This window comes from Varroa jacobsoni, unplaced genomic scaffold, assembly GCF_002532875.2.
Source record: "Varroa jacobsoni isolate VJ856 unplaced genomic scaffold, vjacob_1.0 scaffold_728, whole genome shotgun sequence".
NCBI lineage: Eukaryota > Metazoa > Arthropoda > Arachnida > Mesostigmata > Varroidae > Varroa > Varroa jacobsoni.
Window position 1 is genome coordinate 23,381 of NW_019213630.1, and position 15,683 is coordinate 39,063.

Below are 15,683 nucleotides of genomic sequence, written 5' to 3' on the forward strand. Positions count from 1 at the left end.
GATCCGCTTATTCGAATCCTCATACATTTGAGACACAATATAGCTTTAGTGTTTAGGCCTATTTTGTGGGATATTTGTTGACACGTCTAACTGCGTGTAGAAATCGTACACGCCATTGAGAGCTCATATAAGGATTTAGGGCAAAAGAGGAATATATATTAATCTAACTTGAATAATCTGTCTATTATGTCTAAATGAATAGAGCCCATTTTTTGCTTTTGTTAGAAATTCGCTAGTCAACTATATTACTTGGATTTACGTTAATCGAACATGACTGTATCAACCGGCAAGTTGCAGATCTCGTTCTGCAGATGGTACGCAGGTCTTTGCAGGAATATTGACTTTATCTCTGCGTAGAGGCTGAGGGCTTGGGAGGGGGACTAGTCAACAGAAAAGGTCAGATTCATTCTGCTCCTCAATCTAGCACAAGCCACAACAAACTGAGTATCCCCCCGTAAGCACCCATATTACCTTCGGTTGCGATCCAAACACGAACGAAATGACGACAGTCGCTAGCCATACAAGAAATGGGCAGTTTGTACAGCTGTCGCGAATATAAACGACATGACGAATACATACAGTGGTACCCTTGGGTTTCGTTAAAGGATTCAGCGGCAGTAACGCTAGGAAAAGACCCGGTATAAACTATAAACACACAGACCAATATTTAAGCGGGTGCCCAACTTTGCTTGACGGCTTGACCATTACGGTTCCGCGAGCAACTGATTGTAGTAGTGGTAATAGTGAGAGTAGAAGCAGCGCACGTAAACGTTTTTGTTGAGTTGCTCCAAACAGACGCGATCTTCAAAGCCGAGGTCCTGCAAGGCCAAGGAAGGCACGCCAAAGCGCGGCTTATTGGAACAAGCTTGACTACATGGCGGATTGCTTTGTTAGGTGTAATTCGCTGTTCAGAACGCATTTTTTTTGGTATACACTATCCGAAAATGACCTAGCACTGACAAGGAAGGCCAGTGCCTGTCCTGGAGACTATCGGTCGATGCGCAGCTGTTCGACCAGACGGAAGCTGCTGCGTAGAATCTACACAGATACGGCGACGAAAACAACAGAATGTAGGAAATCGACGATCCCGTAGGGGGCCTGCTGCGGATCACAGTGAACGTTCGAATTCAATTTAGGGTCTGGCCTAATCTGACAATGGCCTTCATGTTCACTAGTCCGTCTAGAAGAAACGGAAAAGAGAAGTGTTACCCTCAATCAATTCCGCCCGTATTGACGTAGGCAAGCAAGCAGTCATTGGCGTTGCGGATCTCGTCGGCCTCGGTCGTCGCCATTACTATTGCTATCCCAACGACAGTCGTAGGGAACGATTTTGTTATGGCCTTCCGGTCGTATCCCTGTTATGTCGGACCGTCGTGGTGGCCGGACGCTTCCTACCATGAGAACGTTCACATCGTTCTGTGCTCTAGGGAACATGAATACGGACTCAGCCCAGTTCAGAACTAGCTGGTTCCGCTTGAAAGCTAAACGCTGCATAACGTCAGCGTAATTTCCGCGACGTATAGAGGTTTCGCGTTGTGCAATGTGTCTTGCCTTACAATCGGTCCCTAGTTGCAACCACAAAATTGACTACGGTTAAAGCGTCGTTAGATACCGACAGATATACACAACCAAATTGACCTTCTATACAACTTTCGGTGTGGCTGAGCAAACAAAACCTAAACGATTCAATATAGACGTGGGATGACTTCCTACAGTCGCCGTAGGAAGGGTAGGTGAGAAACTGCTTCTACGACCACACAAGACATATATACACACAATATGCCCACGACGAGCAAAACACAGAGAAGACAAGGATCGCCTTTTGCCACGACTCATAGTATCCATTAGTTCTTGTTTTTTATGACCCGGCCCATCAAGAGATCCAGCTCTTTTAAGCTTTCTGAATTGAGCTTCACTTGTAGTAAACCACGCGTGTGTTATTCTAAATAGAGTTTCTTCTCTGATGACTGATTAAATAAACCGTACGTATTCTATAGCAATTATATATAGTCGTGAATGCATTTTCTATATCATATAGTGCCCTCGTTCATTTCACTAAGTTTCGTGCTGATTTGGGGAAATGAAATAAATGTTGCTTCTGTTTTCTAGCTGGACTTCAGTAGCAGCAGAAACAAGGGCACCAAACAAAACCGTGAACCTTAACGATGTTTAGCAAATCTGTACGAAGCTAAATTCATCTTTAATGAGAAAGATCGCTTCCGCGGAGCAATGCAGAGGGAAAAACCGAAAATACTTTTGCACTTTGGCCGCTTTGCTGAGCGCAGACCGAGGACCAACAACAACAACAACAACAACGTAATCGTATCGACCATATCGTCTAACAGACGGACATAGGGCAAAACTTTATAATGACACACTGCAGGGAAGCGAAGTTCCACTTAGTTGATTGCTTGGTTTTTGCTTGCCTACCCTGAGCTATTTTTCTCCCCCTTATGGAAAGGCTTTCTTTCTCTATTCAACGGCCAGACCATCCTCCAACGAGCCTAGTTCAACGACAATCAGATTAGCGGAAACGATAGCAGCTCGGCTAAATATCATTGCCCTACGTCGCTAAAAAGACCGCGCAGTAGCTGCCTTTACGTAATCGGGGAACACAATAGTGTTCAGAGAGACGGACCCATTACGATCAAGAACTTGGTGACAGGATGCCGAACGGACGAAGCGAACCATACGGACGGTGAACAGCAAATGCCGCTTCTTGTAAAACGCTTTAACAATAATAGCGATCAGATCGAAGGCTTAGCTGCAAGATGATTTGTATACTATTGAGCTAATATATCGTAACTGATAATAGTGAGTGTTGTTATTTATCAACTTATATTGTTGTTATTTTTTTATTGAACGCGTAGGTTTGCTTGATGCGAAATTCAGTAGAGGTAGGGATATGTAAGCATTCGTTCAATATTAAAATCACCTAATTACTTGATAAGATTTTACTTGCAAGGAACACATTTGTTTATATAGACGATGTGTTATTTACTGGTTGCACGATACGATCAGGCATAGACGAGCCGTTTTCTTTAACCGGCATGCAGGTCAAAAAAATCGCAGCAGGAGTTATGCTGGTGGCGTTCATTTCGGGAGCGGCGTTTCTTCAGATTCTAGGAATCTCCCTTCTCGTCCTACCATTCAAACTTTTCGCATGATTCCCATTGTCACCTGGTTCGATATCGGGACAAGGCACAGTGTACCAAATATATTCTCCGATCACTATGTTAAGATGCTTGTTCTCAGGGTTTCATGCTAAAAACCAATGCGACCAGTCATTCGTAATAGGTGACAGCAGAAGCTTCTATGATTCTTGTAAGGAAACGCACTGTCGTAATGTCCTCAATCTCAAATGCTCGCTCTTCGCATCGCAGACGATTTAACAGCAAACTTAATCGCCAATTGAAAGGCTGCACCTGGTCTTTGTTAAATGTTTTTTGCTTCTTTGAGGTAAGGCGAACCGCTGCCTCAGCAAAACAAATTAATTGTCGATAATTGGGAACATAGGTTTAATTTTCATCGCAGCTCTGGTAGAACACGCGAAAGTGGCGCACGTGCCACGTGACCGTATAGTTTGAAAAACTGTAATTGGTAGATGATGCACCCTTCTTAGGTTCAATCAACAGGTTTTCCACACATTGGCCTATTTATCTGTATAAATAAAGCTATTTTCGAATTTACAGCGTATGTATGTATATGTGTCTTTGGCGAAAGGCGTCTGTGTGGGTAGTACCACTGGACGAAGTCACTTTGTCTGATTGTGAGTATTCTGGCGGAAACATCTTTATTGAAAGCTCCGCCGAACGAGTTGATTTGAAATAAAAGACAAAAGGTCAAAAAGCACAACGAAGACAAGCCTTTTTCGACACAATGTCTCGAAGACGCATAGATTCAGCGATTAGTTTCTGCGATGCTCTTCATCAACATCACGACTCCTGAGGGTTGTCTTCAAGTACAATGAAGTGGAGCAAAGGAAACCTCGAGATCTTTGCGGCACAAGTCGGCGACGTCTGACTCTAGCTGTCCGAGAGACGACAGATGGTCAACCCGGTCAATCTTCGTTCATTTGTTTACTCAACGTTAATCTTCATTATATCACGTTCGAACACTTCTTTTCAATAGAGATGTACAAAACTTCTGAAGGCGACCGAACTTCAAGCACATACATCGAGTTTGTTTCCGCCTCGAATCGGCAGTAAAATTGTAGCGTTTTGTCTAATGTTATAGCGCTCTATGATGTGGTGATATGATAGCCATAGATCAGCTCAACGATAGGGGATCTTGTTAATCTTTAGTTAACGATTGTTTATGATCGAATAAAATAGGACCATTCCAGGCGGAACATTGCATCCTTGACCTTAGTTCCATTGTCCAAAACTGTAGGTTGATAATTACTGTTACTTGCCTATAAATTTGACCAGGGAGTATCCGACAGTTTTGACGACTGCTCGATTGATACGAAATGGATAGATAGATCCATATGCAAATGTTGCTGATGGCGTAGCCGCCAACGAGCTAGGAGTAAATATGAACGTTGCAGAACGCTTAAATTCGACTTTCAATCGCTCTAATTCTAAGCATGAAGATGTACCGTTGCCATCATTTTTGGCTCGCTCTCCATCGATATTAAACATAAAGCTCCCTGCCTTATTTTTACTGGCTTCATCGTTGTAGTCCTCGATGAGCCCGTCTTCCTACTATTCCGCCTGTATTCTTTTTTATCACGCTTCTTCCACTTTTGCCTACATGATGTGTTTGCCCGTGCCCTAATCTGTCTGCTAACGGACGGCTATTATTATAGCATATAGATAAGCGGCAGCGATAACAGTTCCGGACAGTCGTTGGCCTTGAAGTTTCCGCCATGTTTCGTTCTCACTTGACGGAATCATTCTAGAGAAGTCTACTTTTCGTACCACAATCAGTTTTACCCTTCCGTCAGTTCGACTCCGGCCCGACAAACAAAGGAAACTTGTTTACAGAGAGCGCAGAAACTTAAGACGAAGCACAAGTTTCGCTTCGTCCTTTGGAAAAATCGTATATTCTCGGATGGCCACAGAACAAACGGCATGCAGGGCACATGTGTGTGTGTGTGTGCATGTATCTTCGTCAGATGGTGTCGCAGCCGAGAGTCTGCGAAGGTTGTTATACTAATTGTCACTGGTAAACAAAATGATGCTAATGTCAATTGTACGCTGTACGGCATTTGCTCACTCAGTTTTGCTGGTCGACACAAGTCCGAGTGAATCAGAATCGACGAAACATCGCTTTCGGTCTAGAGAACTACTTATTTGTATAGGCAATGAATCTCACGCGAATTAATTCCTATAATGACCTAATAAAATAACAAAATATAACTGTTTAACTACAATTTATTGAGCAATGAGCTCGACGCACGGGGCAGAGTAAATGTGCCGCATTTTCTATACGAAGGGCAATACATACCGAGTAAAAGAGTGTAGGCCTCGGAATGAGCCAGCTGCAATTCGTCGAGCGTGGCTTTGCGGGAGCGCAGTCGCACGCATCGAGCGACGAGCCCCGTCTCCTGCAGACGCGCCCAGACGCTCTGCAGTCGGCCAGCGTGTTCCGGGTGCTCTGAGAAGTGTCCGCACACGCATTGGTGCTTTAGCATAACGCTATCGTACACCAGAGCCGTCGCCTGTCAAACACGAACAGAGGAAGCGGCAGCAGTTAATAACAGCCGATGAAAAATAACTAAATCAACCTAACATTTTGTGTTTTTACATGTCCTTTAATTTCATCCGAAAAGCCGCCTGATGGATGGTTGAGGAGGACGCGATAGAAATTGTCAGGGTGGCGGTGAAAAAAGCCATCCTGGACATCTCCTACATTATTGTGCATTATAGACGAATGCGCTTTTATATTGAGAGGTAAAAGTTTTTGACTCTTAGCCGAACGTAGTACCAGAAATACAAAATCTGCAGTCTTTAATTATTTAAATATTCTTTTTACCGTAGATGATAGTTGAGGTTTGAACATTTTTACAATCGTATAAGAAGAATAGCGTAAATCAAGTGCGCCGGGTCTCGTCGATAGAGATCGGCGGTGCGGAACAATTCGGTAAGATTCTAAATATTACTATTTAGTAGAATTGGGGTGAGATATAAAATGGAAGAAGGCCCAGAGCGACGGGAGGGCCAAGGATTGTACATAAATTCACCGGTGTAATGAATAGATGACTGAAGCTATTGGCACGCGTATCCTTTTTGTCGTCGCTTACGACCGCTCAGAGCTTCAAAGCTATTCTGCCATAGGCGACCTTCTTGCGCCGTTATCCTCGTCCAGACCTAAGTTACGATCCGCTTCTACGGGAAAACTAGGTAGTTATTGATGGTTATCGAACGCGTCTCTCTATTCACGTACATCCTCGTTGTATGTATGCTTGCGGATGGGTGGACGAAGACGGCCATTTAACCGATGCAGGAAAAGCAACGGAAGGTGTATCAAGTATGATATCATGATGAACGATTAAGGAAAACTAATAAAAATATGCTCAGACTTGGTTTTAATTATGCGGGTTAGCGCGGTATGAAACAGTGTTCCAAGAGACGTTCTTCGCCTGTGGACAGTATAGGACTACAAAGAGTTTTACAAATCACCGACTCTCAATATAATTGTCTGTAAACGTCCATAGTTTTAATGTTGACAAAGGCTGCATACGCAATTTCAATGTGTATTGATACATGTTAGGTTTTGAAAGGTATTTACGAATTTTTGTTTGGATGCTTGGTGCGTCTAGTCTGTTTTTTTTTCGAGGAAAATTCAGCGAGGAAAGGCTAACGTACTATGCAGAACAAATGCTGAGCTGCTCATCTGGTATAATACTATGGGACATTTACCTACTAAACTTTATACATTTAAAGTTCAGTTCTTTTCATCTGAGCCGTTCATATTTAGTGCTCGTTTGAAACTGTTTGATTAAACTATGTAATCGAAAATCCATATATTGCTCGGCGCTGCTATACTCACTACTTGCTCGCTGCTGCGGAAACTATCACTCCACGTATTATAGAGTACATACTATTAAAGGCAAGTTCCAGATAAACTCAATAAAGTTTCACTGCTAATGACTTTCCCCTATTCGAATCAGAAGGCTAATTTCTGCATAAGGTCGCCACCGGAAGTGAAACGGGATTTTTTACAAGAACAACTAGCGGAACACAAGATGGCGGTTAAATATCGGATGGGCTGATAACATCCTGTGCGACCAGAGGAGAGATACAGAATAGAACCCGACGCACTTGACCAGATTGAGTCGAAAGTTGACAATTTAAGAACTGTAGAACGGCAAAGCACCACCTCACGAATTTATCACGTTGTATGATAATATCTGGCTTAATAAGGGCTGTACGGACAAATCTGAGGGACCTCGAACGGCGATTCGTTTATAGGCTCGATCCATAGCTCGGATATATTATTTCGAAAAAAAAAAGGCTGCAACAATCCGGATTCAGATCAGAGCAAACAGAAGTTAAAAACGGGTCCACATATAGATCACTATGGGTGCCCAGCCCCTCATTAGCTGACGAGGGATCCACCTATTACCCGAACTGTAACCGTAGACCACGAACAGCCAAATATATTCGTATACGAAATTACCCACTTTCGAAGGTTGGCACCATTTTATGTTAGCGAGAATTACCAGTTACGCTATCTTATGTATATATATATATATAGTACGCGCCGAAGGTGCAACTTTAGACAACTATACGCAATTGAACTTACTCAAAGCTAAGTGTTAGCAAAGAAGAGGATCGATACAGACTAGCTATTCAAGAACATACTTTTGGGGGTAACTAATTGGTTAGTGAAGGTACTCGAAAAATCTATGTTATAAACATGCCCGAAACAGGAATGGTTATTTAGTTCGTGTCGAAACGCTGTAGAACGAATGAAGTGTCCATCTAGGCTTCTTCACTCATATTGGCCTTAGATACGTGTTTGTCCATCCGATTTTAAACGAGACCAATTGATGTTTGCGGTGCAAGATAGTTTTTGATTCTGGGGTATTTTTTTACTGTTTTATTTTGTGCCGGCTCCCTGTTCACCTGGGGATTGCTTTGCAGTGTCTGGAAGGCGCTCGACGAGCCCTGACTGGAAATCCTCTCCAATGAGACTAGCGGTGAACTCAGCGTCCGGGATAACCGACGGAGTTGGTGTTTACTGCTTGATTCACTACACAATCTGAAAGTGAACAGATGACGCTTATTAAACTTATGGATCGATTTAGTAACTTGCCGCTAGCGTACTTGACTATCTGTTGGTTAACTTTTAACGCATTCAACCTAAGATGAACGCGTTCAATCATTAGGTTCTGCCGTTTTACCCCCGATTCGTACCAGGCTATAAAATGACTATCCCTGACGGGATTCCCTAGACGTTCTGTTGCATGTTTTACTAACCTTCCAAACCATACTCTTGCCGTAACTAACATACTATTTTCTATTTGCACGTAATGCAGCTTTTATCTTCATTCAATTGTAATAGTTGCACGTTTCGAATTCTATATCCGATTCCGCATTACCTCAGATGGCTGACACGAAACAGAAGCAGACGAATATGTCTGTGCTCGTATTCGAAACCACGCAAACACGCTACAGCCTCCCCCCACTTAGCCATCACAAGCACTGGACTGTCATGGCTACTTCGTACTGAGCAACTATCCTATGCCAGGCCCTACGGAAGTATTATATAGAAGAGATAGAGAGAGAGAGAGAGAGAGAGAGAGAGAGAGACGATATCTTCCCTTACCCTTGACCTGACTTTCTTGTAAAATTTTCCTTCTTTTTGTTCTTTTACCTTTGCCGCTGAATCACCGAAGGCTGTTGCTTCTGTTCACTGGCCTCGTCATCCACTGTCAATGGCGTCACGCCGGGAGACGCCGACGCTAATGACGACGAAGTAATCGACGGCGTTGTGGCGCCTGCTGCTGGTGTCGTGCCTGGCTGTTGAGAAGCAGTGTGGCTGCCTCTGCCGGTGACTGATATTGTCGCCGACGCGTCACTCGTTGTCGTCACTGTTCCGGTTGTGACGTTTAGACGTTTGGCTGCCGCCGTTAACGACGATGACGGCGGCGACGGTGACATCGTCGTTGGGGATGCTGATGTTATTGTTGCCTGGGTGAAGATCTCGCTTGTCGCTATAGTCATTTGTTCATCGTCATCGTCCTGATTCATTTCCTCGTTTTCCTCGACGACGGAACTCTGCTCCGGGACCTGGCCAAGGACGTTGCTTTTACTGCTGGCACGAGTAAGCACTGTATGCCGAATATGGTGTTTAATTAGCTGATGCTGCTGCTGCTGCTGCTGCTGTTGCTGCTGGTGAAGGGTAAGCTTCTGAACGGCGGCAGGGGACTGAAGTAGCGGGTGGCCGAGTGGTAATGGTGCCGATTGGGTACGGCCGAGCGGTCGAAGGATCGACCGTTGAAGTCGAGCCTGACTTGCGGTCGATTCGTTACCGCCAACGACGCTCGTGACATTAACTCCGTTTACTGCGGTGCTGCTTGTGGTACCGGCTGCTGATGATACCGCAGTGGCCATAGGGGAGGTAGTCATCAAGCCAACGCCGATCAGTCCCCCAGTGCCAGACTGCTGCTCGAGGCTGCGTAAATGGCTGCTGTGCACGAACACCGGACTTGTCGGCGGCGTTACGTCTCCGTCTATCACTATATAATAAAGTATTGGTGGGCAGAGATGAATTCATGGCAGGATGATGTATGGCAGAAACGAACAACATAAGAAACATGCACAGAAATTCATTTGTGCCGCTGTTATCGTAAAGGTACATGCGGCTGATTATGCTTCAAGAGTGACTGATGGCAGAACTGCTTGACTATGATTATAACACTGATACTACGCTGAAGTCCTCGTTTCGTTGGAAAACGATAGCACATATTACTGCAGTAACTATTGTAATTATAGTTTGACGGATACTATATGACAGCTTGGATTTCCAATAACAAGATCTTTGGTCACAACATCATCAATGAACCTACCAGGCAGTTGTGAACAGAACGCTAAGTTAGGTTGGAGAACGTGGTAAGAGACGAGCGGCAGGCCGAGTCTGGCGGCAGCCATGGCACGCACTTGGACTTCCGACATCGAGCTCAACATTTTCCCGTCCTAAACAAAAAGTGTGGCAAACCGTGAACGTTTATAGATGATGTCTCCTGGTAGAGTGAAGTGTATCGAATCAGCTTCATCGAAGCAGCAAATGTTTCATCTACGAGGACAGCTGATTCCACCTCATCTAGCAGTGAAAACAGGGTACTGTTCCCTCTATCTATGTACACCTGTAATACTAATGTTATTGTTATTGCTAGTCAGAGAGAAACTTACAATAATTGGCGAGGGCTGGGCAGCGGACGGTCTTCCGAGCGAAATGTTCGGCATGGATGGCGACGAATACAGCATCGATTGTTCAAGAATTTGCCCACCCGAAGTTAAAACTGAACACGCACTTTGATTGGGTGTCTGCTGATTTGGGGCACCTGATGACGCCCCCGGAACAAGGGCGGCAATACTTGGTACGCCCGGTGGTCCAAGCTCCTCTGAGATAGGCGTCCCATTCGATGAACCAAACGACGAATGAAGGGATGAGTGCGCGGATGCAGCACTCGGTGGTGACCCTTCACTAGTAGACACAAAACTCTGACTGTCTACTGTGACAAAGGACATTCATGGATGAATGGACGAAAGAGAGACACCAATAACAACTTCAAAAGGATCATGTCAGCAGATTATATTGAAATTACCTCAAGTGAAAAACTGCATACAAAATATAATTGCTACTTGTAACTGACCAGATGATCGGTACGAAGCTTAATGGAGAAACCGAGCAGAGGCCTAACCAATATCGATCGATTTGACCAGCGCAGATAAGTAACAAGTGAGCAATTTGAATTTAGCTTTCGTAGAAAGCGTTGTTGGAGCTATATTCTTGTAAATGTAACGCAAAAAAAATATATCTGAGCTTTCGATCGTTTTATCGATCCAATGATATGTGGACTAGAATGTATTGTGCGTCTTATTTATTCTAAACAATATATCCTGGATCCAATCTATATGATTTGACACTTCAGAACGAGTTCCGTAAGACACTTCTCTGACGAGGTGCAATCTCGATTGTTCTTCATTAATTTCTTTCCGTTAGTCTTAAGCTGAATAGGGAAGATCAACGGTACAGTGACGAGATGAGCTGAGCGGTGCGAATTCACTAAGCATGCATTTCTTTCATTGACATTACGCTATTTATAGCTTTTGAAGTAAGCCAATGGAGTTTCAAATCTACTAGAAGCAGTACGAACCATATTCCTTATCCAGTATTTGTCTAGTTCAGCAGTAACCGTATATTTAGATATCATCCTTTGTAGTAAGCAGCTATGTATCGTTGCGTGTGTGCCATTTTTGCTGAATCATTATATACTAATACTAAACGATACAACATAATTTATAGCGAAAACTATCGATCATACAGACTCGCGCCTTTTTTTTTTTTTTTTTTTTAACTACAGGCAAACAAACCATACCAACTCTTCATCACTAATCAATTAGTTATCACAGATACCCGTCGAAATTGTAAATAAGAATATTTTTTAGAAATTATGCATTTTCTATGCTATTGAAAACGCATTTGTCACTTACGAGAAACCGGTATCCTCCTTCGGATGAGCTTTTCGCCGCGACGTCGAAGTAGCAGTGGTGAACTTCTGTTCATCACCTTCTGCTTTAGCACAGAGCGCACTTTGAGGTTGGGCTCGGACGCTGAAGACGATTACGACGAGCGCCCAGTCATCCGTTCGATAGAGCAAAATTTGTCCAATATCGACGTTGAAGGATACCAGCATCATAAATAAGATCAGACAGAAAGATAGGTAAGCGGTTCGCCGGAAAAAATAGCATCGAGGGCCATGGAAATCATAAACGTTATTTTGTGACTTCGTATAGTAATGACATAGTTGTCAAACAAAAATACATGATCGTACCTATGCCAATTGCTAGCGAGCACGGCGCATACTGCTACTACCACCGCTTCTATAAGAAGAAAAACAATGACACGTCTGTCTTGGTAGAAATAAAGATTTAATATATATATATAATACACAAAACAGATAACAGTTTTAGTTATTTAAAAAAAAATTCATAATTAATTACGAAAGCTAGCTAAAAGACTTCAAAACAAACCCTAGCAGACACATCGTTACATACAAATAAATGTTTTTTTTTTAAATCGATAACGTACGAGATTAACAGTATAAAATTTAGAGCTAAAACAATCTTAAAGCTCATAGCGTTCATAATTTAACAACTTAACATCAGGTCCTATTGACTAGTCCTAGAACATAAACACCTCCAACAGATCAGTTTATATAGATATATATATATATATATATATATATATATATATATATATATAACAGTCAGACACATTGACAATGTACTCAAATTAATTTTTCGCCGTTGTTCTAACGCCACGTGTTTCATTCTAAAATAGTAGTAACACTCTCAACATGAGCAGCACCTATCCGTAGGACATATTATTTCGAAAACAATATGTCGCGACAAGTGTAACAACATACATGTCAGTTTACAATTGTACACATGTATTGCGGTGTTTCTAGCGAGCATTACGTTATATGTGTTTGGTTATACATCGATTATGGCAGGACAGAGCAAGCTCATGTGTGCGATCTCCTTTTATTCCTCCGGCGGTAGCACCCTGAAGAAGTATCAGGGCCGGCGGTACACTGGCAACAAGAAGGAGATAACTCTGCCGCTGGGCAGAAAAATTCGCTGTACTAGTCACAATGTTGTTGTTATCACTATTGCGCCATCTTTACCGCCCATGTGGTCACCAGCATTAACAGCTATAGCCGCTACGAACCTCACGAGAGTCATCAATGTATTGTACTAACTATCGAAGCGTGATAGTATTGGAAGTAGCAGTAATAGCTGTGGTCGTCGTAGCCTTACTAGTAGCACGCATCGGAATAAATAACGACAGCATCGTATAGTATTCGGCCTATATTTGGCGGCCTCGTCTCCGCCTCGCGATGAGACTGGGCCGGATTGCGTGCAGCTTGCGTGATACGTTGCATTAGGTCAGGTGAGCAGGATGACAGCCAAACACATCTGTGCGTACACGCATGGACATTAGACTTCGACATAGAACTAGATGGGCAGAGTTGTCTCTGTAAAAGCTCTTCGTCTATCTTTCTTCTGGGCTATCTATTTATTCTACTGTTTTTTAACCCTGACTTCGGCTGTTTTTATCTATCTCACTAGCTTGTTTCGTCCTCTCTCGTGGTTCCCTCGGCTCCGACGACTCCTTCTAAGACACTATGTTCCTAGCAACTATGCTAGACCATACCGCGGCCACACTACGGAGCTAATATAGGGGCATCAAAGGGTAAAAGAAAATGGGCACCCGCACTCGCTAGTGCTACTAGCCTTTTATCGAATACTAACTAGCATGATGCTCGTTTGTGCTGGTAGGATATACTGATATTCGTTAGAGTACTGCGCGTAGTCGCTGTACCCCATTTTGTTTGGGTACGTTGAAACAGCATAGAAATGGGGAAACGGTGGTAGAAAACAATGCCAATTGGAAAAGTATTTTCAAAGAGTACATCCCTAAATGACAGATCGGCCAGCGGGGCAGCCACAACTATTTAAACTCCACAAGCCCGTATCATTTAAGAGTCTCCTGCTACGCAGAATTTTATAGCTTGATGACACATTATAGTAGTACATATCGAACAGGACAAACTTTAACCGCAAACGAGGTCACAGAATCTCGATTTTTTTCACCGAAAAGGCGAATGTCAAGGATCTAGGGTAAGCTCGTCATTGAGAGAGAGAGAGAGAAAAGGGTACGTCAAAACAATTAGGGTGTCACACTACTTTTGCCGCCAACGGCCGCGGGAAAATGCTGCGCGATGGAGCCGTATTTTGCTAGGGTGGAACACGGTCATCAGCTATTCGATATCAAAGTGTATCAGCATTGCTAACACAGAGACAAGAGGGGCGAGGTCGTGGTGTTAGCGGGTCCGATAGGTTGTATTGATGCCTCTGTGCTGCTAGCTAAAATCTCAGGGGCATCCCATGCCTCGTACGGCATCTCCCTCAATAGTCCCATAGCCCCCTGTGACTATCCACCTCTAACCGAAGTCATCTGTGCACGCAGTGCAAGGCATTGACCACCCACGGGCTGATGTAATCAAGACGAAGTGACGGGTTCAGGACGTTGATAGGATCGCGTGTGAACTGCGGAAGGTGACCAAGATATCAAGCAAAAGGGACCCTTTGGCACTATGTAAGGAAAGGGGGTTACAAGGCCACTTTACTAAGCGTGTTGCTAGTCAGTGAATTTGTACCAATATTATATTCTCATGAACGGCGAAATGTAGAGCTATCAATGCAATGTAAATCATTCAAGCCAGACTATCTGAGTGCTTATGCTGCATCGGCCCTTCGAAAAGAGCTGAAGAAGCATGTTGTTGGTCACGCATGTCGACATATGTTTGTATGAATGTGAATGTTATTTTATAAACACGCGTGGGAAAATGCATACAAGTACCGCAGTATGAAAAAGCTAACAGCCGTAACAGACACACGCACACACACACACACAAAATAAGATATATGAATGTACAGTTATCGACGAACAAAATCAAAATGAAATAACATGCTCAGTATTCAATTTGCTCTTAGAAGAGACATATTTTTTCGTTTTTTTTTTTTGGTTATGACGCTTGCCTGCAGAAGTTGCAACAAAAGTTTATATAGGTTTTACATTTAAGCCATTCTCAACCACACGACAGCGATCTCGTACCGGTTTTCCTGAGAGGGAAGTCGCTCTTGCCAGGCACAGAGCTCGCGCCTGGCCTTCCGTTCGCCGGTGGTGGTGAAGACTGATCGAGCGACATCTGTGGACGCTGAGCCCACGGATGGCGTAGGGCAACCCCGTTCTGGGCAGCTTCCCGTTGCTTCTTAGCGAGCACGAACTCGGCCAGCTTTTGTTTCACCTCTGCTGACACACCGCCACTACCGGTCCTGCACGATGCCGGGAAGAGTCATTGACGAAACAGCCAGAGAAGATCAGTCGAAGACAGGTTTCCAGCAATAAAATTTTACAGAACGCACAACATGACATAGCAAGTTTAGTACATCATGCGAAACGTTTTCTATGTATGACACTATATGTTATTGATGCGCCCCCAGTTCTATTCCATTTCTACAAGACGCTTCATATGAGCCGAAATATATTTAAATAGCGTAGGTCCACCTCAACATACCAGTCTGAATGCCCAGTTCCGTTTTGTTTCTCAACTTGATAGTGTAACAGTTTACGAGGACTTGGATGATTCTATTCGAGCCTAATACTCACATATCCTTTTTTGCATTTTTTATAAAGCTGCACTTATGTTTTTCGAAGCACAGCTTACGCTTCTGTGCCGCTTCTCAGTAACTTAGTGATATGTCACTGAACATCGCACCGAGTGCACTTCGATGCTGTGTCCTAATATCGCATTGGCGCACTCTAGTCATGATTGTAGGAAACAGCCTGTGCCGAGGCTACACGACAATCCAAAAAATTTCCCATGTACCGTTCGTGTCCAGTTACTCTTCTCTCGGATAACACCAGAAGGCTTAGAT

The 15,683-nt window shown here is 43.6% G+C and overlaps 1 protein-coding gene across 5 annotated transcripts in view; it reads right to left on the reverse strand.

Moving 5' to 3' along the window:
* LOC111263057 (histone deacetylase 4) overlaps nt 1-15,683 on the reverse strand; it is a gene marked incomplete at its 5' end in the record, with an annotated part of 62,087 nt that overhangs the window by 12,167 nt on the left and 34,237 nt on the right. For 4 of the 5 annotated variants that reach the window (XM_022837817.1, XM_086969443.1, XM_022837814.1 and 1 more), the window contains 7 exon segments: nt 5,452-5,665; nt 8,076-8,211; nt 8,827-9,691; nt 10,022-10,148; nt 10,365-10,687; nt 11,670-11,789; nt 14,860-15,080. In XM_022837817.1, the coding sequence (XP_022693552.1) occupies nt 5,452-5,665; nt 8,076-8,211; nt 8,827-9,691; nt 10,022-10,148; nt 10,365-10,687; nt 11,670-11,789; nt 14,860-15,080 (2,006 nt within the window). 5 annotated transcript variants of the gene reach the window in all.